This window comes from Stegostoma tigrinum, chromosome 10 (assembly GCF_030684315.1).
Source record: "Stegostoma tigrinum isolate sSteTig4 chromosome 10, sSteTig4.hap1, whole genome shotgun sequence".
Classification (NCBI taxonomy): domain Eukaryota; kingdom Metazoa; phylum Chordata; class Chondrichthyes; order Orectolobiformes; family Stegostomatidae; genus Stegostoma; species Stegostoma tigrinum.
Window position 1 is genome coordinate 85,304,004 of NC_081363.1, and position 27,092 is coordinate 85,331,095.

Here is a 27,092-nt window from a genome sequence, read left to right on the forward strand (position 1 = left end):
CCGACACTCGCTGACCCCCCGACACTTGCTGACTCCCCCGACACTCACTGACCCCCGACACTCGCTGACCTCCCGACACTCACTGACCCCCCGACACTCGCTGACCCCCCCCGACACTCGCTGACCCCCCGAAACTCACTGACCCCCCCGACACTCACTGACCCTCCCGACACTCCCTGACCCCCCCGACACTCACGGACCACCCGACACTCGCTGACCCCCGACACTCACTGACCCCCCCGACACTCCCTGACCCCGACACTCGCTGAACCCCCGACACCTGCTGACCCCCCTGAAACTCACTGACCCCCCGACACTCACTGACCCCCCAACACTCACTGACCCCCTGACACTCACTGACCCCCCCAACACTCGCTGACCCCCCCCCGACATCGCTGACCCCCCTGAAACTCACTGACCCCCCGACACTCACTGACCCCCCAACACTCACTGACCCCCCTGACACTCACTGACCCCCCAACACTTGCTGACCTCCACCCGACATCGCTGACCCCCGACACTCACTGACCCCCCGACACTCCCTGAACCCCCCAACACTCACTGACCCCCCTGACACTCACTGACCCCCCCGACACTCGCTGACCCCCCGACACTTGCTGACCCCCCCAACACTCACTGACCCCCCGACACTCACTGACCTCCCCCGACACTCGCTGACCCCCCGACACTTGCTGACTCCCCCGACACTCACTGACCCCCGACACTCGCTGACCCCCCGACACTCGCTGACCCCTGACACTCGCTGACCCCCGACACTCACTGACCCCCCTGACACTCGCTGACCCCCCGAAACTCACTGACCACCCGGACACTCACTGACCCCCCGACACTCACGGACCACCCGACACTTGCTGACCCCACCCGACACTCCCTGACCCCCGACACTCGCTGAAGCCCCGACACCTGCTGACCCCCCTGAAACTCACTGACCCCCCCGATACTCACTGACCCCCCAACACTCACTGACCCCCCTGACACTCACTGACCCCCCGACACTCGCTGACTCCCCTCGACATCGCTGACCCCCGACACTGACTGACCCCCCGACACTTCCTGACCCCCCCCAACACTCACTGACCCCCCCAACACTCGCTGACTCCCCCGACACTCGCTGACCCCCGACACTCACTGACCCCCTGACACTCACTGACCCCCCGACACTCACTGACCTCCCCGACACTCGCTGACCCCCCCGACACTTGCTGACCCCCCCGACACTCACTGACCCCCGACACTTGCTGACCCCCCGACACTCACTGACCCCCGACACTCGCTTACCCCCCGACACTTGCTGACCCCCCGACACTCGCTGACCCCCTGACACTTCCTGACACCCCCCGACACTCGCTCAGCCCCCGACACTCTAACCCCCTGACACTCGCTGACCCCCCGACACTCGCTGACCCCCGACACTGACTGACCCCCCGATACTCACTGACTCCCGACACTCACTGACCCCCCCGACACTCGCTGACCTCCCCTGACACTCACTGACCCCCTGACACTCGCTGACCCCCCGACACTTGCTGACCCCCCCGACACTCACTGACACTCACTGACCTCCCGACACCCACTGACCCCCCGACACTCACTGACCCCCTGACACTCCCTGACACCCCCCGACACTCGCTCACCCCCCCGACACTCTAACCCCCGACACTCGCTGACCCCCCCCAACACTCACTGACCCCCCCGGCACTCACTGACCCCCTCCGGCAGTCACTGACCCCCCCCGACACTCACTGACACCCCCCATACTCAGTGGCTCACCGACACTTGCTGACCTCCCCCTTGACACTCACTGACAATCCCCCGGACACTCACTGACACCCCCTAACACTGAATGCCCCCAACTTTGAACCCACAGACACACGCTGATGCCCCCACTGACATCCTCAACAATGACCCCTGACAATGACCCCCTGAAACTCACTTACACCCCCGACACTGAGCCCCCAACACCGACCCCCTCTGACACTCATTGACCTCCCCAACACTGACACCTCCAACACTCAGTGACCCATTGACAACGACCCCGACTCTCACTAATACCCCTGAAACTGAATCGCCCCCCCCCGACACTCACTGCCCACCTCCCCTGCTGATTTCTTCCAGTCACTGTTTGCTTCTGTAATTATCCATCTGCAGTGCAGACATTTCTCCCCAGCCCAGAGCTACCTGAAATGTATGGAATCCCATTATCAAAAAGTCATTTTAATTTAAAATTTTTATTGTTGTGTTCACATTGCAACTCTGTAAAATATCAGTCCACCACCGTCTCCACTCTCATGCACACCTCCTACTCACATCTCCCCATCTTTAATTTGACCTCCTCAGTTCCAGAGTCTGGAATTCCTTCCCCAAACTATTTCACCTTTCCTGCTTGAAAACATGAAAATGACCTTTTTTGATCAAGACTTATCCCCTTTTGAAGATTTTGGTCAGAATGCAGCCCAAGAATTTCCACGATGACAAAGGTACTGTCTAAACAAAATACATTAGTGTTTGGCGGACATGGAGAATGTTTCTGGAATGTTCTGCAAAGGTATCATTGGAACCATTCAGAGGATGAAATGTCTCCTGAAAACGCCTGATGCTGAGCAGTCCTTTGGCCCTCTCCCCATTACAAATACCAGCTCTATTTACATGATACATTCAGAGACCACACATTGTCGTTGGAATAGAAACCCTGGCGGGGTGGTGGTGGGGCTGGGGCGTGTTTGGAGATGCAGATCATTCTTCCTGTGTAAACTAAAGTGCGATTATAAAATTTCAAAGTTCGACGTCGATCACACAGAGGAGCTGATAACCTGATAATAAAATGTGAGGCTGGATGAACACAGCAGGCCCAGCAGCATCTCAGGAGCACAAAAGCTGACGTTTCGGGCCTAGACCCTTCATCCAGCATCTGCAGTTCCCATTATCACTGATAACCTGATAACTTCATTTCAGACACTGATAATATGTTCAGCAAGAAATATGTTTGTACTTTAGGTAAGGGGACAACATTTGTTATTGCAATGAATTCCATGGAGGTTTCGGTACAGGAACCAGTTCACCAATCTAAACTGGTGTTTCCATCACTGACGTTTTGGGCCTAGACCCTTCTTCGGACCCTTTTTCTGAAGAAGGGTCAAGGCCCGAAACATTAGCCTTCCCGCTCCTCTGATGCTGCTTGGCCTGCTGTGTTCATCCAGCTCTAGACCTTGTTATCTCGGTGTATCTTTCCAACTCATGTTGTTTCCCTTTAAGTATATCTACGCACTTCACATCAATGTCACCTTGTAGCTTTGATTTCCACTCTCTCGCCTCTCTCCTGAATTCCTGATTGGGGGTTTCTGAGTGATGATTCTATATCTGCCTTCTCTGGTTTCGATCAATCTGCCCAATCAAACCCTTCGATGATTTTAAATTGGGCCTCTCTTTCTCTGTCTTGAGGCCAATATTTACAGAAAGAGGCCGAGTGCAACATACAGTTTGTTAAAAGGTCTCCCTCTTGAGGTAAAGCCCTTCCATTATTCTGTGAAAAGTTGCCCTCAGCGTTGCCTCTTCATGGGCTCAGAGACAAACTCTACCTGATTATGCCCCTGTGAGGTGCCTTGAAGATGTTTGCCATCATTGAAGGTGCTACATAAATGCTGTGTTTCAGTTTATGGACCAGCCCAAATCCCTCCAAAGTATATTATGTAGATAGCCTAGAACATAACTTTTTTGCTTTTTTTAAAAAAAGGCAAGTGTGAGGTCTTCCAGCAGTTCTTTGAAATAAACTCCAGCAAAAGTGAGAAGCAGGTTTCTGTCATATCCCGTCATGCTGCCTCGCCTGCTGTGTTCCTCCAGCTCTGCACCTTGTTATCTTCTGTCATATTGTCTCCACAGGCTTTTGGAATCACAGAGTAAATTATTATCGTAGATCAGAAACAATCCTCTCCACCTTGGTGCTACACATTGGGCTAAACAACTGGCTTTGTGTTCATGGAAAGAACACTGACATCTCCCTCAAATCTGTGACGGGACTGTGCCTTTAAGTGACATGTTCTGTGCTGTTTCTGTTGCAGAGGGCTGTTGTCAGTGGTGCAGAAATGTCTCCCTCAGACAGGCTGTCAGTAAAACAGCTCTGAGCTCTCCCTGGGTGTTTTTTAAGAATCATTGGTGGCCAGGGTACAGTTCACACAGACCCCAGGACTTTAGTTTTCCTATTGGTTAGTTGGTGGATTTTTGCTGGCTACTGGAGATGAAAGCTTGGCTTCTCTGCTGCTGGAATAAAATCCTGGACAGAGACTCTTTCTCTTAAAAATCAAAATGAGCAGATTGTTACTTTCTCCTGGCAGGGCTGGAGAGAGATAGCCCGTGAGAATAATAACCATGTTGTTGAATTACCTTTGCCCTGGGTATGTTTATGGGATGCTGCCTATATTGGAACAGTTGATGATTAGTGGTTAAATATTACATTATCTTGTTAAGTATTTCTACACAGTAAAGACATAGTAAATCTTCCTTTTGTTGTATTGTAACTGTGTTGTAAAAATAAAGTGCGTTTTGATTAAAGCTTGATAGTGGACCAATCCAATCATATCTGGAACACAGCAACTTTACATCAATCAATGGGGCATAATCAGCCAGAGTTTGACTCTGAAGTGGTAATAGTTGACCAATCTTTGGTTAAAGAGGATGGTTTTAAGAGGCGTTTTCAGTTAAGGAGGAAAGAGGGGTTTGAGGAGAGAATTTAGGCCCTCGGTAGTGAGTGGGAGGTTGAACAGGTAAGCAGAATTTATTTTTATTTGTTTGTGGGATGTGGGCATCATTGCCTGGGCTGGTGATTATTACCTATCCACAGTTGCCCTTGAGAAGGTGGTGGTGAGCTGCAGCCCAAGGGCTATGGTTTGGCACACTGTAGCGTTTGTAATGAGGTCAGCCAAGTGGACCTTGTAGAATATGAGTTGCCTGATTGAGGCTCTTAATCGAGTCCAATCAGGGAGCCCTGAGAACTGACTCTGACGGAGCTGGATCAGTGTCAATAAAGGATGACTTGATGATGGGATACCAGCCTTTGTGGAGTTATCTCACCCAACATGCCATCAGGGACGGAATTTCCAGGATTTTAACCCAGTGACAGTGAAGGAGTGGCAATATATTTCCTAGTTGGGATAGTGAGTGGCTTGGAGGTGAAATTGCAGGTGGCGGTGTTCCCGAATGTCTGGAATAATGAAGTTGGAACAGGTTACAGTGATAGGGAGGCCATCCCTTACCAAAACTTTGTGAACGTGTGAGCATGTATACATTGTGCCGGCATGAATAAAGTCTAATTCTATGTACCATGCCAGCAAATTAAAACAAAGCATAGCTGATTATGTGCCCCTTCGTCAGTTGTTAAAGATGAATATCAACATTAAAAAGACATATAATCAGAATAACAAATTTGATATACACCGTAGCTGTGCAGCATTTTGTACGTGTACTTTACCTTTTAGAGTGTTCATAGAATCATATTGTGCCGAAACAGATGTAATGTTCCAACTTTTCCACTCTGAATTGGCATCGCAATCTGACTGACTCCCATTCACCAGCATTTGGCCCATCCCCCTCTAAACCCTTCCTATTCATATATCCATCCAGACGCCTCTTAAATATTATAATTGAACCAGCCTCCACCACTTCCTCTGGCAGCATGTTCCAGCCTCGCATCATCCTGTATGTGAAAAAGTTACCACTCAGGTGGTAAACCTTTCTCCCCTTCACCTTAAACCTATGCCCTCTAAGTTTTGGACTCACTTATCCCAGGAAAGAGACCTTAGTTATTAATCCTATCCTTGCCCCTAATAGTTTTATAAACCTCTATAAGGTCACTTCTCAGCCTCTGAAGCTCCAGGGAGAATTGCCCCAGCCTATTCAGCATCTCCCTATAGCTCAAGCCCTCCAGACCCAGCAACATCCCCATAAATATTTTCTGAACTCTTTCAAGTTTAACAACATCCAATGTTGTCTATGTGGACTTCAGCAAGATGATTGACAAGATTCTGTATGATAGGCTGGTTAATAAGTTTAGATCACGTTGAATACGGGGACAGCTAGCCAATTGGATACAAAATTAGCTTGAAGGTTATGAGACAGAGGATGGTGATGGAGGGTTGCTTTTCAGACTGGAGGCCTGTGGCCAGCGGAGTGCCACAAGGATCGGTACTGGGTCCACTGCTTTTCATCATTTAAATTAATGATTTGGATATAAATATTGGAGTTATGGTTGGTACGTTTGCAGATGACACCAAAGTAGGTGGTGCAGTGGACAGTGAAGAAGATTGTCTCAGAGTACAGTGTGACCTTCTCCGTAAGGATTCCAGGTGCTGTCTGTATAGTGTTATGGCTCTGCATGGCAACCTGCACACATACACAAAGGTTGTATTATCTGCTTCATAACTTGTAATGTGTTTTACTGTGTTACCTTGACTAACCTGTGGGTTAGTCAGTCTCAAATGCACAATGGATTTGTACAGCATTATCACCCACATGACTCAGCACACAGTAATTTCAGCACATGGGATCACAGGGCACAGTCACACTCTCACAGAGGTCTATTGAGTACTGCAGGTGTATTGAAGCTGATCAGAGAAGCAGCCCATTAATCATTTAAAATATAGTCAGGTTAAAAACACCGCAGACAGTCGCTGAGAAACAGAGGGGAATGGTATGGAGTCAAAGCTGGGGAGGTAGCAGGGAATGAAAAGTACCCGGACATTCAGAAATACTCCAGATTAAATTGTGGGGCAATATTGCATTCTTTACCTCCTGGGGTGTGCACCTCGTGAGTGAGAGAGTGAGAAATTCCCGTTCTCAGGAATCTTTGCCGACGTTTATTTTCAGAATATTTTGTCTGTCTGTCTGAGTTACACATATATCAGAGCACATTCCTCTAGCAGCACATAATGCCAGAATTGAATTGCATTACATTCTTGGCCTGAATGCTGTTTCATTGGACTGGTCCCATGACCAGGAGACAAAGTATCTATTTCATAGTCCAGCTACTAACAGGAACGCAGCCTGGCAGCTGTTTATCAGATTGTCCTAACATCCGGGGCAGGATTTTCCATTTTAGATTGGGACTTCGACATCTGGGTCAGATGCAGTGTTCTCGGACACTGTACTGTACTGTGTCTGCAGCTGTCACACGGACTTTGGGAGGATTATGAAATGTCCAGAGAGCCTCGAACTGGGAGCGTAGAAATTTGAGGAGAGATGGGTCAGAGGTAACCGTTAACCAAACACTTCCAGAAAAAGAGGAGAAAGTGAATGGACCACTTAATAAGGAAAGTGGGACCGATCAAAAGCGTGAATCTAATGCTGCAGCTGGTAACGATACCAAACAGCTAAATCCAGCAGAAAATCAGGGCACAGAAATGGAAGTGGTTTAAATACAGCCTTTTTTACTTTTGTATGTTAAAAGACGCTCCTCTGTGCCCATTATCTGACACTACAGTTTATGTTGAATGTCTAGCTAACATGATGCATATGCAGAGATGGTAGGAACTGCAGATACTGGAGAATCCGAGATAACAAGGTGTAGAGTCGGATGAACACAGCAGGCCAAGCAGCATCTTAGGACCCGAAACGTCAGCCTTCCTGGTCCTAAGATGCTGCTTGGCCTGCTGTGTTCATCCAGCACTACACCTTGCTATCTATGGCGCATATTCAGTTGTTGTCACATGTGCCCAGTTCAGATTCATTAGTATTAAAATGGTGGAAACAAGAATCCTGCAAAATTGGTTTAGAGTCAGAGTCATACAGCCTGGAAGCAGATCCTTCAATGAAACTAGTCCACACTGATCGCATTTCCAAACTAAACTAGTCCCACCTGCCACTCCTGGCCCATATCACTCCAAACCTTTCCTATTCATGTAATTATCCAGGTGTCTTTTAAATGTTGGAACTGTACCCACATCCACCACTTCCTCTGGCAGTTCATTCCACATGCAAACCACTCTGTGTAAAAATATTGCCCCTCATGTCCTTTTTAAATCTTCCTCCTCTCAACTTAAAACTATGCCCCCAAGTTTCGAACCTTAGGGAAAAGATGCTGGTCATTCACCTCATCTGTGCCCCTCATGATATTATACACGTCAGTAAGGTCATCCTACAACCTCCTACACTCCAGTGAAAGTAAATCCCAGTCTATTTTAGCTCTCATACCCAGCAACATCCTGGTAAATCTTTTCAGAACCCTCCCCAGTTTAATAATAACCTTCTTATAACTGGGTGACCAGATGTCTTGTATAACCTCAACAAGACATCGCAACTCCCACGCTGAAATGCAAGTGTTCGAAACACCTCTTAACTACCCTGTCTAGCTGAGATGCACATTTCAAAGAATTAAGTGCCTGAACCCTTCTGCTCTACAACGCTAGATGCTGATCTATATTTTACAATCTTTCTAGGAGTATCTTTTTTCTATCCTAACTTACAAGCACTTGAACAATCACTACCCTTTCTGCAATTCCACTTCATGCCTTTAATTGCTCAGTCTTTGAATTGGCCTCATGTTATAGGTCTAATGCATATTGTATGAACAATAACAGCTAATGAAATTGTGGCGTTTTGAAAGAAAAACAGGATAAATACGGGGGGAAAGAGCTTCTGGGATGGGGGTGAGGTGAGATGAGATGAGATGAGATGCTGTACAAAGTAATGGTTCTGAAGGAGTTAATATTCATGCTATGCTGGTCCCACCTGTCCCACAGTTACCACACATGGTCTGCAGGCAGAGACTGAGAGATATCTTCTGAGCTTTTGTACTAGTTTCCATCAGGTCCAAGTAAGCATGCCTCAGCAACCGTCTGCCATGCAATAAACGCTCTTAGAGTCGTACAGCATTGAACATAGAACATTACAGCACAGTACAGGCCTTTGGCCCTCGATGTTGTGCCGACCTGCCATACCAATCTGAAGCCCATCTAACCTACACTATTCCAGCATTGAAACAGACCCTCTGCTCCAACTCATCCGTGCCGACCAGATATCCTAAATCAATTTTGTCCTGTTTGCCAGCATTTGGCCCATGTCCCTCTAAACCCTTCCTATTCATAAACCCATCTGGATGCCTTTAAATGTTGTAACTGAACGACAGCTCGTTCCATACGCGCACCACCCTCTTGTGTGAAAAAGTTGCCCCTGAAGGCCCCTTTTAAATCTTTCCCCTCTCACCTTAAACCTATGCCCCTCTATTTTTGGACTCCATTATTCTCGGAAAGAAGCCTTGGCTTTTAACCCTATCCATGCCCCTCATGATTTTATAAACCTTGATAAGGTCACCCCTCAGCATCCGGTGCTCCAAGGAAAATAGCCCCAGCCTGTCCAGCTCTCCCTATAGCTCAAACCCTCCAATCCCAGCAACATGCTCATAAACCTTTCAATTTTAACAAACTCTTTCTTATAGCAGGGAGACAAGAACTGAATGCAGTGTTCCAAAAGTAGCCTAATCAATGTACAGCATAACATTACCTCCCAACTCCTGTACTCAAAGCACTGACCAATAAAGGCAAGCATACCGAATGCCTTCTTCACCACCCCATCTGTCTGTACCTCACTGTCAAGGAACCATGAACGTGCATCCCCAAGGTCTTTCAGTTGGGCAAATCTCCCCAGGACCCTACAATTTAGTACATAACTTCTGCTATGATTTCCCCTCCCAAAATGCAGTACCCCACATTCATCTAAATAAAAACCGAAAGAACTGCAGATGCCGTTAATCAGGAAGATAAACAAAGTTGCTGGAAAAGCTCAGCGATTCTGGCAACATCTGTGAAGGAAAAACACAGAGTTTATGTTTCAGGTCCAGTGACGGTCGGGTCAGTTCTGAGGAAGGATCACTGGATCGGAGACATTAACTTTGTTTTTTGCCTTCACAGATGCTGCCAGACCCGCTGAACTTTTCCAGCAACTTTGTTTATGTTTAGCTAAATTAAACTTCATCTGCCACTCCTTGGCTCATTGGCCCGTCTGAGCAAAATACTGTTGTACTCAGAGCTAATCATCTTCAGTGTTTACTACACCACCAGTTTTGGTCAGACAGAACGCAAGTGTTCTGCAAAGCAGTCACTCAGTCTGCATTTTGTTTCCCCACTGTAGAAGAGACCACATTGTGAGCAGTGAATACAGGAGACTAGATTGAGTGAAGTGCAGGTAGATTGCTCCTCCATCTGCAAGTTGTTGGGATTGGAGGCAGTGTGGAGGGTGTCCAGGAGGGAATGGTCCCTGCAGAGGGCTGACAAGGGAGGGGATGAGAATCTGTGTTTGGTAATGATCCCACCGAGACCCAATCTGACCCCCACTGTCAAAATAAAGTGGAGACAGCAATCAACAAAGCAAGTAGGATTCTGAACACCAATCGAACAAAGAAATCAGGTGGAGGAGATCCTCAGTAAAGTATATGGTCAGAGCAGATACAGTTTTGAGCATTCAGTACTGGGCACTGCAACAAAGGTAGATGTTTCAGCATGGCAGATAATGTAGGGGTACAATGACGAAACTGTATTAGAGACTGGTGAGGCCACAACTGGACCATTGTGTGCAGTTCTAACACCAAATTACAGCAAGGATGTAATTGCTTTGGGGAGAGGTGCAGAGATGATTTACCAGAACGTTGCCAGGTGCCAGAGAATTCCGCTGCGAGGGGAGACTGGAAAGCTTGGGACTGTTTTCCTTGGAACAGAGAAGACCGAATGGCCACGTGATTGAGATGTACAAAATAGTGAGGGGTAGTGATACAGTAGACAGGTGGAACCTGCTTCCCTTGGCAGAAGGTCAAAAACCAGGGGCCTTAGATTCAAGCTAAGTGGCAAAAGGATTAGAGGAGGTGCGAGGAAGAAACGCTGTTACACAGAAGCTGGTGCGTGTCTGGAACTCGTTGCCTGAGTTGGTGCTGGAGGCAGAGACCCTAAACTCTTTTCAAAAGTATCTGGATCTTCACCTTAAGCGCTGTAAGCTGCAGGCCTAGGTGCCATGTGCAGGATGATGGGATCGGAATGGGCATCTGGGTGTCCTTGGGTTTGCAAGGACAAGATGGGCATGAGGGAAAGACGCACACATGACAACGTTGACATTGAATGAACGAAGATAAGCAAGACCCCACTCCTCCAGAGAATCCAGATGACAAACCAAGTGAGGGTTCAGGATGAAAACCAGATGAACTGTTCAATCAGGAACGGAAACAGAAGTTGCTGGAAAAGCGCAGCAGGCCTGGCAGAAGCTGTGAAAACAAAAGAAAAAAATCGGAGTTAACGTTTCGGGTCCGGTGAGCCTTCCTCTGAGCTGAATGAACTAGTCTCACCCCAGTGTGACTGCGATGCATTGGATGGTGTCACTCAATGCCAGAAAAAAGGAGAGTAACAGGCAAATGTCCAGCCAGTATTTTACCACGACACGGATAGACCTCAAACAACATGATAACATTCCACTTCTCAGCTACAAGACATTTCTGTCATGCTGTTAAATTTGAAAAGGAAATAGTTTTGCTTCCATGTGCCAATTTAGAGGCTTGCTTCTGCCAAAAACAATTACTCACAGTCACTCCATCAACTGAAGTAATCGGTCTGGGCTATGTAACCAAGGTAACAAAGCTAAATAAAACTTGCTGCTGAATTTCCACAGATATATGCACTGTGTATCTCACTGAATGGTGCGCACTGCTCCCTGTGTACCTCACTGAATGGTGCGCACTGCTCCCTGTGTATCACACTGACCAGTGCGCATGGCTCCCGGTGTATCACACTGACCGGTGCGCACGGCTCCCTGTGTATCACACTGACCGGTGCGCACGGCTCCCTGTGTATCACACTGACCGGTGCGCACGGCTCCCTGTGTATCACACTGACCGGTGCGCACGGCTCCCTGTGTATCACACTGACCGATGCACAAGGCTCCCTGTGTAACACACTGACCGGTGCGCACGGCTCCCTGTGTATCACACTGACCGATGCGCCCTGCTGGCTGTGTAACACACTGACCGATGTGCACGGCTCCCTGTGTAACACACTGACCAGTGCGCACAACCCCTAAAGGCCTATGATCTAGAACTTGCCATTCCCTTTGCCAAGCTATTCCAGTTCAGTTACACCACTGGTATCTACCCAATGGTATGGAGACATGCCCAGGCATGGCCTGTACACAAAAAGCTGGATAAATCCAACCCGATTTTCTGTAAATTGATGTTAAGTGTCATCAATACCATTGGGTCAGCAATAACCTGCTCTGTGATGCCCAGTTTGGTTTCCACCAGGCCCAGTCAGCTCCTGACCTCATTGCAGCCTATTCTTAAACATGGTCAAAAGAGCTGAATTGATGAGGTGAGGCCAGTGACAGCCCTTGACCTCAAGGTTGCATTTGACCAAGTGGCATCATACAGCCTTAGTAAAACTGGAATCAACAGGTATCCTGGGGAAACTCCCCCCTGGTTAGAGTCATACCTGGCAAATAGAAACGTGTTTGTGGATGTTGGAGGTCAACTACAGGACATCACTGCAGGGTTCATCGGGGTAGTGTCCTTGGCCCAACCATCTCTAGCTGCTTCAATGTCCTGCCCTCCATCATAAGGTCAGAAGTGGGCATGTTCGCTGATGATTGCACAATGTTCAGCACCATTTGTGACTCCTCAAATCTCAAAGCAGTCTATATTCAAATACAACAAGATCTGGACAATAAAAAAAACGAAAGAACTGCGGATGCTGTAAGTCAGGATCAAAAACAGAAGTTGTTGGAAATGCTCAGCAGGTCTGGCAACATCTGTGACGTAAAATTGGAGTTAACATTTTGGGTCCGGTGACCCTTCCTCAGAATGGGACAACATTCAGGCTTGGGCTGACAAGTGGTCAGTAACATTTGTGCCACACCAATGCCAGGCAATAACCATCTCCGATAAGAGCTGATCTAACTACTGCCCTTGACACTCAATGTGTGTTACCATTGCTGAATCTCCCATTATCAACATCCGGGAGGTTGCCATTGACCAGAAATGCAACTGGAATTGCCACATAAACAGTGGATGCAACAGCATGTCAGAGATTAGGAATACCGCAGCGAGTAACTCACCTCCTACTTCAGTGCAGAACTGAGGGAGAGCGTTGCCTATTGAATAAGATGTAAATTCAGAACACAGTTTAGAAACTGACCTGGACGAACCATATAAATACAATGGCTACAAGAACAGGTCAAAGGCTAGGAAAACTGCAGTCGGTCATCTCCTGACTCCCCAAAACCTGTCCACCATCTACAAGGCACAAGTCAGGAGTGTGATGGAATATACCCCACTTGCCTGGATGGGTGCAGCTCCAACAACACTCAAGAAACTTGACACCATCCAGGGCAAAGCAGCCTGCACCACATCCACATGCATCCACTCCCTCCACCGCCAACAATCAGTAGCAGCAGTGTGTACCATCTGCAAGATGCACCTCAGAAATTCACCCAAGGTCCTGCCAAACCCAGGACCACTTCCATCGAGAAATACAAGGGCAGTAGACACACAGGAACACCAGCCCCCCTGCAAGATGCCGTCCCAGTCACTTAGCATTCCGGCTTGGAAATATATTGCCGTCCTTTCGGTGGTGCTGGGTCAAAATCCTGGTACACCCCCCAACGCACCCCTAGGGCATTGTGGGTCCACCCACGGCACATGGACTGCAGCAGCTCACCCCCACCTTCTGAAGGGGCAAGTAGGGTCGAGCAATAAATGCTGGCCCAGCCAGCAATGCTCACAGCCCGTGAGTGAATAAGGAAAGCAAGCTGATTCATTTTGAGGCTGAACGTTGTGCTCCATTGTATTTTTGGCATGTGCGTTAGCCACAGCAAAGTCAAACACAACTACTTTCTTGCCCCTTAATGCAACTTAATAACCTGCAATTTAACTGCAAGTGCATCTGGATAGAAATAGTGTGCAGAGAGTGGAGGGGGCGGGGTAAGGTGGAGATTGGCATAAGGTAAGTCAAAGAGCCAGTACAGACTCAATGGGCTGAATGGCCTTCTGGAACACTTGCATTATACATGAAATGCTAGGTTTTTCCAGCTCCCCTTCTCTGAACAGATGGGATCACTGGGCTAAGAGACCAGAGCGGCTTGCATTGGCATAAAACACTTTCAGTAAGAGTGAATTCCCTCAGGAGAGACTGGGAGAGGAAATATAGATTGGATAAAATCTTACTTTGCAGCTGACGATTAAAAATGAAGAGATGTCCAGAAATATTTGGCCATTATTTATTATCAATAAAAGTAGTGACAAGCATTTAATATTTTATTGATGCAACGTAACAGGGTGCTTCACTTTGTTGGTGCTTTCTTTAGAAAAAGAGAACAAGACTCTTGAAACAAACTCTGCACAATATAATACTGTAGTGCCTGAAATCACAAGGCAGTGAGTAACAAGGGGACAAGCAGCTTATAATACAAATAGATCAAGATGTCGAGACTTACGGTTACTGCAGTAGAGCTCAAAGTAAAAACATTTGCTGGATTCTAGACCTGACCATCGCCCTGTGGTTTGAGGACCGACGTGAGTTTGGGCAGGTTTGCGGTATTGTTGCTGCTAACAGCTTGGAGCTAGGTTAGCGTTCGAGATAGTGATCAGAGGCCACCGCTTCCCCATCCCTCACAGATTGCACACTACACGGAATACATCTGAGCACGCCTTAGTTCTAAACTATTGTTACTGAGTGTTACAGTGAAGACAGTGTCCCGAGCACTTTGCGTTAAGCGGAGAAACAGCACAACACTGAACTTGGATCTTCCAGGGAGTGTATGAAAGCCATCACTGGCCCCCAGCAGCATCACTCTTCTCATAGATGTAGCTCCCGACAACACCAGTATTGACCCCTGTAAGTGAGGACAGTCAGTCAGAAAGATAAAATGGTCAAACTGCAGAAAGACCTTGCACTTTAACTTGAAACGGTCGCCTGCTCAGATCCCATCGTGGGGCTGACCTCCCTCTCCACCCCGCCCCCTGCAATTGTCCCCGGCTTTCCAAATCTTCTCAGTTCCTGTAACTCTGGGTCCCCTTTGCTGGTTCACATTGCCCCAGCACCTGGGTGGTGGTGGTGGTGGTGATCATGGGGGGAGGGGGGGTACTTGTTTTCAGCTTCCGAGATGTCCGGGTTCTGGGATTCCTATCCCTGTCGCTAGTCACAATCTGATGGACAGACTGCTGCCTCTACCGCTACAACATGTCGACTGAGAGCTGATTACACTGGATCCCAGCGAGACAGGGATCAATTCTACCCACAGGCCACCAGCTCCCAGCAAAACCAGGATCAGCTCTACCCACAGGCCACTGGATCCCAGCAAGAGGGGATTTACACCTATGGGCCACCGTATCCCAGCAAGACAGGGATCAGCTCTACCCACAGGCCACTGGATCCCAGCAAGGGGGATTTACACCTATGGGCGACCGTATCCCAGCAAGACAGGGATCAGCTCTACCCACAGGCCACAAGATCCCAGCAAGAGGGGGTTTACACCTATGGGCCACCGTATCCCAGCAAGACAGGGATCAGCTCTAGCCACAGGCCACTGGATCCCAGTGAGGGGGGTGGGGTCAGCTCTACCCACCGGCCACCATATCCCAGCGAGACAGGGATCAGCTCTACCCACAGGCCACTGGATCCCAGCAAGAGGGGATTTATATCTATGGGCCACTGTATCCCAGCAAGACAGGGATCAGCTCTACCCGCAGGCCACCAGATCCCAGCAAAACCAGGATCAGCTCTACCCACAGGCCATTGGATCCCAGCAAGAGGGGGTTCGGTTCCACACACATGCCACTGGATCCCAGCGAGAGTGAGATCAGTTCTATACACGGGCCACTGGACCCAGTGAGAGCAGGTTTACACCTATGGCCACCATATCCCAGTGAGAGGGGGATCAGTTCTGCATGTGGCTCACTGGATTCCCAAGATGGGGATCCATTATAGTTACGACGAAGTCAGTCAGGTGAGATGAGCAGCTGATTCCCCACTGAAGCGTTCATTCTGACAGCAGGGGGCCGTGTTACCTTTTGGTCCAAACAGGATTCCGTAGCAGGGCTTGTGGCAGTAGGGTTGTCCATCATGCTGTGCAGAGAGACAAACACAGAGACCATTTCAGCACTTTACCACTGCACTCACATACTGACTGCCCACCTCAATCAGTCCTCTCAACGAAGACAAAAAAAAACTCCAGGCTGCATTTCCCTGGCATACTGCTGTTCCAAAATGGACCACACTCCCTACATTCCAACAGTGACCGCACTCCACAAAGTCATGTCCATTGGCTGTAACCTCCTCTGGGCTGTCCTGGACTTGCCAAAAAATGCATTCCAATAACACAAATTCAGCAAAAAGAAAATATGTTTTTGCAAGGGGGCATGACATGAGGGTGAGAAACATCTCCCTGAGCCATGTGGAATGCTCATCCTTTGGGTGCAATGTTTTGGCGGGCTCCATCCAGTGAGATAAAGATTTAAGATTAGATGAGATTCCCTACAGTGTGGAAACAGGCCCTTCGGCCCAACAAGTCCACACCGCCCCTTGAAGCATCCCACCCAGACCCAACTCCCTATAATCCACACACCCCTGAACACTACAGGCAATTTAGCATGGCCCATCCACCTAGTCTGCCCATCTTTGGACTGTGGGAGGAAACCGGAGCACCCAGAGGAAACCCACGCAGACACGGGGAGAACGTGCAAACTCCACAAAGACAGTCGCCTGAGGCTGGAATTGAACCCGGGTTCCTGGCACTGAAAGGCTGCAGTGCTAACCACTGAGCTGCCCCAAATCACAGCAATCCCTGCCTTTAACCCACTGGGAGACCATAGCCGTGAGATCCCAAGCAGGTTGGCTTGCTGGTGGCATTCACTTCCCTGCAGTTGGGACAAGGCCTCTGACTTGTAGAAACTGGGGCAAGCCTGTGTTCCCCATCATGCAGTGGGGCAGCAGCAAGTATGCCCTTTGCTCACCAGCCAATTCAGCACCTACGACCTTTCCCCCCTTAGCATGTTCTACCAATTTCAACCAAGCATCAGAGCCGGTAAGTAGCCAGCACTGAACCTGATGCTGCCCAGGAACAGGTCATTTGTTCGAGGCCCAAAGGCAATGTGTTACCGCTCCCTGCACCACTATTAACTGGTTCACTTTCCCCACAGCAGCATCAATGAGATAGAGGGGAGGGGAGGCGGAGGGGGAGGAGGGACAGGCCTTGGTCAAAGTCCGGGTGACTCTTCCGTCCCTTTTCTTGTTTGAGAAAATTTGTTTGACTGAATCGAAGTCCTGAGGGGCTTGGCTGGTTTGTTGCAGAAAGAGTGCTTCGTCTGGTGGGAGAATGCAGAACTAGGGGTCATCGTTTAGAAACAAGGGACGTCCATTTAAAACAAGAGACGGGAAAAATATTATATCAGAGATAACGGGAACTGCAGAACACAGCAGGCCAAGCAGCACCAGAGGAGCACAAAAGCTGATGTTTCGAGCCTAGATTCTGATGAAGGGTCTAGGCCCGAAACATCAGTTTTTGTGCTCCTAAGATGCTGCTTGACCTGCTGTGTTCATCCAGCTCCACTTTGTTATCATGGGCAAAATATTTGCGCGTCTCAGAAACCTTGAAATCCCCTTCATCAAAAAAAGGACAGAATCTTCAAATATCTTGAATGCAGAGAGATTGCTGGTGATCGAGGCAGTGAAAGGTGATCAGGCTGGCGGTGGTGGGAGTTGGTTGGCTCCCACGGCCCTGCAGTTTGTTTTAAGAACGTAGCTGAGTGAATATTCAGTGACACGGGGTGACCCGCAGATAAAGAGGTTCGTGCTGGTAAGAGAATTCACAAAGCAGCAATTTGGGAATGATGGGGCTTGACTGTCGATGGTACACAGCTTTGCTTCTGTGTCCTCCTATAAGCTAATGTTTCGTTTCCCTCATGTTTTAAACTGTGGAATCTGTGTCTTTGCTGTCCAAAGAACTGAGATGTTGAAGGTCCTACAGAGAGGTTAACAAACGCTTTTGTGCTCCTAAGATGCTGCTTGGCCTGCTGTGTTCATCCAGCTCCACACTTTTGTTATCTCCAATTCTCCAGCATCTGCAGTTCTTATTATCCCTACAGAAAAGTTACCGAGTGGGCCAGCAACTTTGACTCAGCGGTAGCACCGTCATTTCTGAATGAGAAGGCTTTACCGACTAACCCCTCAGATTTGAGCACGGAATATAGGCTGGAAATGGTACCGGGGGTGGGGAAAGAATGGCTGCACAGGCAGAAACGGGCTGTTTAGTTCAGGGCCCGAATGCCGCTGGGGGGGTTGGTGGTGGTGGAGATAAAAGATTTCCACAGCCTTAACGACTGGAAAAGCAGCACATTTATTCCGGAGAACAAATGGGAGGCTCGCATTAGCAGGTGCACACCCTGAGAAGTGTACAATGGAAATCAAAGTACAGGTCCAGTTTTAAATGGCTTCCATCTCAGAGACATGTTTCAGTAGTTTTGTAATTGAGCACGCCTCAGATCGCATCCCTTATATTCCCCAGTGTTGATGCGTGATAGGTTTCCAGGATGTGGGTCATGACAGACTGGTTAAATACACATTCCACCAGCCCCGCCCCCGTAACAAGGCTGCATTAGCACTGTATCACTCCGTGTAACGCTGGCAGCAGGCAGATGCTGCTTGGCCTGCTGTGTTCATCCAGCTCCACACCTTGCTATCAAGAAATCTTGTTGATTTGAAGACTGCATGACAGAACGGGTACATTTCCACCCTCGGGGTGACCGTGTGTGTGCAGTTTGCACATTCGCTTCCTGCCTGCATGGGTTTCCCTCAGGTGTCCTCCCACAGTCCAAAGATGTGCGGGCTAGCCACAAGGAATGCAGGCTTACAGTGAATAGGGTAGCGGGTTGGATGCTCTTCGGCGGGTTGGTGTGGATTCAATGGGCCGAATGGCCTGCTTCCACACTGTCAGGATCCTTATGAGGGGGAGTAGGTTTTGAAGGAGGAAAATGAAATGTAGACAGGCACACAGCAGCAACAACACGCTGCATTTACATAGCGTCTTTAACTCCACAGAGCATCCCGCAGGAGCTTAGAAAACAGCACAAGGCGGTTACAGGGAAGCTGCGTCAGACAGGTACGTCCTAAGAGAAGGGCAGGGTTGGAGTGGGGGCATAGGAAAGGATTCGCGGAGGCTCAGGGCCATGCAAGTGAAAGCCAGCAGAGGTGGAGCAATTCACATCAAGTGTGCTGTCACGTCCTGAGGTGGGGGGGGGGAGAGAGCGCAGAGACAAAATTGAATGAAGCTGTCGACAATTATAGGAGTGCTTGACAGGGTAGAATGGGAGGGGATGCTTCCAGTGGCAGATGGAACTGATATCCTAGTGAAGAGATGGGGACACAAGAGAGAGAGCGAGAGAGTGTGTGGGTGCGACAAAGTGGAGTTATGGAAACATGTTATTTTTAAACACAGCAAGTTGAGATCAGAACCCTGTGCAATGAAATGGTGATGAAAGCTGTGAGGTTTCATACAGGCGACTCGATGAATAATTGATGCGTGGAAACATTTTGCAGGGATGGAGGGAGACAGCAGGGGCTGGGCACTGGCTGATGGGCAAAAAATGGGCCCCAACAGCCTCCAGGGCGGTGAGGGTTGACCATCTGGGTGTTCCTTCTGTGAGCAGAATATGTCTGTTAGCTGTCATCAACATTATTTTACCAAGCCCTTGCTAAAAGCAATCCTCACAGGCTCATGGCTACGAGTGAACAGTCAGGTTCAAACTCTGCAGCCAGTTCCATTGCCGCTCACGGTCCTACAAAAGTGACGGTGAGCAGAGTCAGGAATGTAGATAATGGGAACTGCAGATGCTGGAGAATCCAAGATAACAAAGTGTGAAGCTGGATGAACACAGCAGGCCAAGCAGCATCTCAGGAGCACAAGAGCTGACGTTTCAGGCCTAGACCCTTCATCAGCAAAGACAGTGACGAAACATCAGCATTTGTGCTCCTAAGATGCTGCTTGGTCTGCTGTGTTCATCCAGAGTCAGGAGCGTGCCTTGATGTGGCGCCTTTCACATCCTCCGGCGTGTAGGGCACGCGGCAACTGATCGGCGCACAGCAAGCGGAGCGAAAAGGACCAAACAATCCGCTGATTGTGACACGGAGACTGAAGGATGAATGCAGGCCCAGGACTCCTGGGACGCTTCTCAGAATTAGAGGCGCAGCTCACCCTTACTTGGGCAATCGGGGCGGGTAATAAACATTGGTGCCGCCAGCAATTATAAACAAACAGGAGTTTTGCTTTTCTCTTAAAAAAAAGTTCAGTCTGGCGTTGGCACCTGCATCCAACTTTTATAAACTGTCATGTCCTTCTCTCTGTGCTTTTTCCAGGGAATGTCAGTAACTATGGATCACGGGGAGGTGGTGACCTTGTGGTATCATCATTGGACTGTAAAGCCAGACTCTGGAGACCCAGCTTCAAAGCACACAGCTCGGAGGCCCCTCTCTCTGATGAAGGGTCTTGGCCCGAAACGACAGCTTTTGTGCTCCTGAGATGCTGCTTGGCCTGCTGTGTTCATCCAGCTCCACACTTTGATAACAAAGCACACAGCAGCTGGTAGAATTTGAAACCCATTTGTCAAAAATAAAATTGACATTCAGACTTTAAATGATGATCACTAAACTATTGTTGATTGTATGTGTGTGTGTGTGTGTTGGGGGGGGGGGGGGGGGGGGGGGGAAGGAAAAAAAAATCTACCAGGCTCAAAGTCCTTTAGGGAAGGAAATCTGCTCATCTGCACCTGGTCTGGCCTACACATGACTCCAGGCTCACCGCAATGTGGTCGACTTTCAAACTACCCTCTGGGGCAGATCGAGGGTCAGCATGGACTCGGAGGGCTGAACGGCCCGCTTCCGCAACCGAAGGGATTCTGTGTGTTACGAGAGGGCAAAGCTCCCTGCCCTGGTTCACCCCAACCGCTTTGCTGCATCACCACTGGCTAATTCTTCACTCCCACCCCAGAGTTCAAGGTCAAACCTCCGAGCCAGAGCAGAGTTTGCTGAGTGGGTGCAATATTGTGGGGGGCTTTGGGGACATGGGAACTAGATGGGTGACTGGGTGAGCTGGTATCTCTGTGCACAAAGGCAGATGGGGGCTTATTTATTTATGCACGCTGCACCCCCTTCGCATTCAGAAAACTCCTTTGCCATTACCAGAGCGAGCATGAGTAGCTCAAAGCTGACACAGCAGCTAATAAAAGGGTGGGGAACAGATGTCAGGCTTTGTGAAGCATCTCACTGTTTGATCACATTTATGGCCTTACCCACATGAGGCTGTAGCTTTACGGGACATTGAAAAGGCCACAATGGAGCACTGTGTACAATTCTGGTCACCCTGCTAGAGGAAGGACATTAATTAACTAGAAAGAGTGCAACAAAGGACGTTACGGAGACTGGAGGGTTTGAGTTATCAGGAGAGACTGGACAAACCGGGCTTTCATCCCCCACAGCGTTGGAGATTGAAGGGTGACTTTATTGATGTTCACAAAATCATTAGGGAGCATGACTAGTCAAAGTCATTGCCCCAGGGAAGGGGAGCCCAATACTGAAGGGCACAGGTTTAAGGTTGCGGTGGGGGGTGTTGGGGAAGATTTGAAACAGACCCAAGGGGACAAAATTTTCATGCAGAGGGTGCTGCGTATATGGAACAAGCTGTCCGAGGAAGTGGGTTCCATTACAACACTTAAACAGAAACACGGACAGGAACATGGATAGGAAAGATTTAGAGGGATATGGGCCAAATGGGACCAGTCCAATTTAGGAAAACTGGTCAGCAGGGACGGGTTGGGCCGAAGGCGTGCTTCCGCACAGTACAACTCTACGACATCACACAAGAGGTTGTGTTCAAAAACAGAAATTACCGGAGAAACTCAGCATATCCGGCAGCGTCTGTGGGGAGGTATACATAGTTAACATTTTGAATCCAGTATCACTCCTCTTCAGCTGAATTTCGAAGGATAAATCATATCAGACTCCATGTGTTAACTCTGTATTTGTTTTTCTCTCTCTCTGCACAGAGTTTCCCCAGCGCATTCTGTTTCTCTCAGGCCTCTGTGTGTTCACAGCCTCAGTCACTGTCATTAATCGCCAATATTTCTCTCTATCACAGCTCTCTGTGATGTGTGGTGACAGCAGGCCAGGTACCACTGAGCCAAAAATCCAGATCCTCCAAACATACTGTCTGCCTTTACGTCAGATCTCTAACATGCGCGGTATTTCGCTGTTTATGAAAGTGCTTGTCGTTGGCGCAGGCCTGACCCACTTCTTCAAAGACCCTATCTAATAACACGCATTCTACCGGATTATTAAAACTAGGCCGGATCCATCTGCAGCTGCACATTACAGGGCAGAAAGTTCATCTCCCAGTGCAAATCTGCAACCCAGCGGCCGCAGCCACCTTCCCAAAAGCTGAAAGTGTCAAAACTGGTTCTCAGAAACAAAAGCGAATGCCATCACGAGAGCACCGACACACACACAATTGCCTGGAAGCTTTCTCTTCAGCTTTAATGGAGCTCTGACAGTAATGAGAAGTATCAGAAAGTTCCGGAGCCTTTCGTTTACAGAAGGGACCGTTTCAAAGCCCAGTGCTATTTTACTAACTCACTGATCCAATTGCAAAACTGAAATGCTTGCTCAAAGCCATGGACATTTAAAAAAAAGAGAAGAGAAAGCAGGCATGGATTTGGAGGCATTGGCGCCTCCAAAGCCTTGGGCCTAGGAGCTAAAAGACCGGGCAATGATGGAGTGAGAGGACACAGCTAAAAAAAATCTTGCCAGTCCACGTACAGAAGGTAGTTTCCGTCCCTAAAAGAACATTAATGAACCAGATGGACTTTCTCAAAAAACTCATCAACGGTTTCACGGCTGTCATTGGATCGAATTGAAATTCCGCCATCTGCTGTGGCAGGAATCGAACCCAGGTCCCCAGAACATTACTTGGGTCTGTGGATTAACAGTCGAGTGATAACACCACCAGGCCATCGTCTACCCTGGCTTGTTTTTAAGTATGTTGGGACAGACTGAGGCCATGAGAAGGCACTACAAAAATGCAGCTTCTGTCTTTTATGTTGCCACGAGCTATCGACAAGGGCTGTAGCCTTCACTTGGATCTTGTCCCGATCTGTGGGACGTTTTCTTGGAAGCGCTTTGCTTCATCTTAATACAAGGGCCTTCACCACTCACCTTATTATAAAGGGGCGGGGGGGGGGAGGTGGGGTGGTGGTGGTGGTCCATTCCGATGCAAAAGCCCAGGTGTCAAAACAATTAAAGGTCGAGAGATCTGACAAGATCCCGTGCTTTTGTTTGTGAAGCCTTTCATGCAATGTGGACACCACTGGTGAGGCTTGCATTTCCTGCCCTTGAGCTGAGGGGCTCACAGGGCCATCGCAAGGGGCAGTTGAGAGTCAGCCATGGAGCCGAGGGTCTGGAGTCACACGGAGGCCAGACCAGGTAAAGATGGCAGCTTCCTTCCCTAAAGGCCGTTTGTGAACCCCGTGGGTCTTTTGCTTTCTTTTCTACTTTTTAAAAAAATGTCCATGGCTTTGAGCAAGCATTTCAGTTTCGCAATTGGATCAGTGAGTTAGTAAAATAGCACTGGGCTTTGAAACGGTCCCCCCTGTAAAAGCAAGGCTCCGGAACTTTCTGATACTTCTCATCACTGTCAGAGCTCCACTAAAGCTGAAGAGAAAGCTTCCAGGCAATTGTGTGTGTGTCGGTGCCCTCGTGATGGCATTTGCTTCCATTTCTGAGAACCAGTTTTGACACGTTCAGCTTCTGGCTGTGCCCACTGGGTTGCAGATGTGCAGTGGGAGATGAACCTTCTGTCCTGTAATGTGCAGCTGCAGATGGATCCGGCCTAGTTTTAATAATCTGGTAGAATGTCTGCGTGACATTAAAAAGGGTCTTTGGAGAAGTCGGTCAGGCCTGCGCCAACGACAACCATCGGGAATGGATCCGGGTCATCGTTAGTCCCTGAACTGCAGATTTTCTTTTCACTGAATTCAAGTTCCACCATCTACCACAGCAAGACTGTGAACCCAGGTTCCCCAGATTAACGGAATACCACTTGACCACTGCCTCCCCACAGTAAGGACGGCAGATTTCTTTCCCCAAAAACAAAAGGGTATTAGTGAGCAGCAGTCAATGCCAGTCTTGTGGAAGCCAATGTTTAACGTTCCACTCACCTCTGCGTGGCCTCCCGGGTTCAGGGTCTTGCTACACCGCACGCATCGGAGACAAGGACGGTGCCAATCCTTGCCCAGTGACGTCACCTTCTCAGCTGTATTAGGAACGGGGAGAGATAGAGCGCAAGAGAGAGAGAGAGAGAGAGAGAGGTTTAAAACACGTTCTTCCAGCTTCGTCCGCCATCTCAATCTCACACCTATATTAAAAAAAACAAAATGGCAGGCATCTGCCCACTTGGGGTGGGACAAGGGGTGTGGCACGGTGGCCTCCGTCCCCTCTGTCTGCCCAGAGGCCCCGCAAGCAGTGGCCCCCACGCTATTGTTCAAATGCATCCTTCAGCCCCCCCAACCCTCCCACCCTGCAGCACGGGCAACCAAGCAGCGTGCCCGCTTCACCGAATGCCCACTGGCAACTCACCAAAGTAGACCTTCTGGCCACACCTCGGGCACATGTTGGGTTCCCCGGCAAAGGTGGTCATGCTGGACGCTGAGAAAAGATCACAAGCAGCACATCATGTGGGATTGGAAACGTGCCCAGAGCATTAACCTATGCCTACAGGCATCAAAACAACTTACAGTCTGCCTCACGCCCAGCAAACAATGAAACCCAACGGTGCCAAAAAGCTCAAGAAACAGGCTTGGGGCCAAGACTGGTTGATCGCCTGCTTCATCTCTGCTTGCCTGTCGGAAGCCACGCAGACACAGAGCGGGGTTGGGGTGGGGAATGCACAAACTTCACACTACCCAGCGTCTCCAGGAGGGGCAAAACCTGGAGCTGCCCAGGATGGGAACGGGCAGTGGCAAATCAAACAGCTGAAGGTGGCCGCTTGGCCTTCGGCATCTGTGCTAACCCTCCTGATGAGTGATCGAGCCTCTCCCTCCCACCTCTCTGCACAGGAAGTAGGAGTAGGCCATTCAGCCCTTCCAGCCATTCAATACGATCCTTTATCTCACTGCCATATTCCCCCACTTTATCCTCACGCCCCTTGAGACTTTAAAATCTAAAATTAATTACCTGCTTCTTGAATATTGGCCTCCAGAGTCTTGTGTGGTAGGGAATTCCACAAGTTCATTTCCCTCTGAGTGAAGGTATCTTTCCTCGTCTCAGTCCTAAATAGTATATTTTGTATCCCGAGATTCTAGAGCATCCAGCCTGGGAAAACATCCTTCCTGTATCTAGTCCATCCGTTCCCATTAGAATCCTCTTGCATTTCAAACAGAGGCCCCTCTCGTCCATCTAAACTCTAGTGAATACAGGCCCAATCCAACTAAACTCCCCCATCCCTGCACCTTCGCCCCACCTCCCCCCCCCAACCCCCAGCCCTTCCGATATTTTGGAAAATGTAGAAGCAGGCACAGCAGAGGATGCGACCATCAGGAAACCAGCACGCACACCCTCACCTCACCATGGCCTCTTCCCCCACCAACCCCCTAGCTCTAGGTCCATATCCCTGGAGGTTACGAGAATTCAGGGGCTGATCCTGATGCATTTTAAATGGGTTGAAGGTTCCTGCCTTGACTCCCCCATTCAGGCAATGAAACCTGGCTCCCTCTGTGGGGTGGGGCAGTGGTGGTTTGGCAATTCCATTCACTGGCTCCATCTACGCTTCCCGCTGCCTCAGAAAAGCAGCCAACATTATCGTAGACCCCTCCCACCCCTGGCTATAACCTCTGCCTCTACAAAAGTTTGAAAACATGGACCGACAGATTCAAGAACAACTTCTTCTGCACTCAAAGATAGCAAGAACTGCAGATACTAGAGAATCTGAGACAGCATGGTGTGGGGGCTGGAGGAGCGCAGCGGGCCAGGTGGCATCAGAGGGCAGGAAAGCTGACTTTTCAGGTCGGGACCCTTCTCCAGAAACGCTGAAGAAATTTCTGAAGGGTCCTGACCCGAAAAGTCAGCTTTCCTGCACGTCTGATGCTGTCTGGCCTTTTGTGCTCCTCCAGCTCCACACCGTGTTATCTCCTCTTCTGCACCGTTATCAGACCTCTCACATATTAGATTAGAGATCTTTCTCGTTACCTTCTCTGTAGCTGTAACACTATATTCTGTTCTATTACTCCGATGCACATACACAAGGCATGATTTACCTCGATAGTCAGTAAAACAATACTTTTCATTATTGTCACGTGTACCGAGATACAATGAATCAAATATATAGTTTATTCACTCTCTCCCTAACTCTTCTAACAATCACCTCAAGCGTGCCATCCATTTTCTGTCTCTCTCTCACTCACACACACAGGCACGGTTGAGGATGGCAGATTTCCTTCCCTACAGCACCAGCGAAACCATTTTCGCAACAATTAAGGAACAGCTGGCATTTCCGTCTCAAGCTGCAGTAGGATCTGAGGTAAGTCGGACTGGTGGTGGTGGGGGGGGGGGGGGGGGGGGTCCAGATTTCTCGTTTCGTGACATCACCCCTATACGCCCCTGCCTGACATAACTGCTGACTCCCTACGACCATGAACTGCAGCTCTTCCCCTGCGTGATACATGCTTCATCACCGTCCTGGGTTTCCACAGCAACTCTCAGACTCCGAGCATAAAGTCAATCGTGGAAACAAAGGGACGTGGAGACGACGAGGTGGCCCGGAGGACTGCTGTGCCCTCGAATGTGTAACTGGGGCTTTGGCAGCATTCACGATTCACTACGGAGTCAGAGAGATGAAAATACAGGCGACTGCTTGGGTTACACAAGAAGGTTATGACAGGGAGGACAGGCTCAAGCACTGGAAACACTGAGACAACTGCTGAATGGAAGTGGGGGGGGCGGGGGTAAGAGCGAAAGAGACAGCACGGGTGGGAGAGCACGAGAGATGGGGAGGGGAGGCAGTGAGGAAGGAGAGGGCGA

General features: G+C 49.2%; 1 protein-coding gene and 1 long non-coding RNA gene across 3 annotated transcripts in view; one reads left to right on the forward strand and one right to left on the reverse strand.

The window, feature by feature from the left end:
- The window catches only part of LOC125455684 (uncharacterized), a 67,439-nt gene extending 46,818 nt beyond the window's left edge, over positions 1-20,621 (forward strand). The window contains exon 3 of the long non-coding RNA XR_007248289.2: positions 20,385-20,621. This is a non-coding gene — a long non-coding RNA (uncharacterized LOC125455684). The remainder of the gene's footprint in view (positions 1-20,384) is intronic.
- Positions 14,240-27,092, reverse strand: part of LOC125455683 (cysteine-rich protein 2-like) — a 51,123-nt gene continuing 38,270 nt past the window's right edge. For both annotated transcript variants that reach the window (XM_048537995.2, XM_048537994.2), the window contains 4 exons: positions 24,654-24,722; positions 24,236-24,330; positions 16,043-16,100; positions 14,240-14,868 (listed from right to left, as the gene is read on the reverse strand). In XM_048537995.2, the coding sequence (XP_048393952.1) occupies positions 14,804-14,868; positions 16,043-16,100; positions 24,236-24,330; positions 24,654-24,722 (287 nt within the window). In that variant the 3' untranslated portion in view covers positions 14,240-14,803. The remainder of the gene's footprint in view (positions 14,869-16,042; positions 16,101-24,235; positions 24,331-24,653; positions 24,723-27,092) is intronic.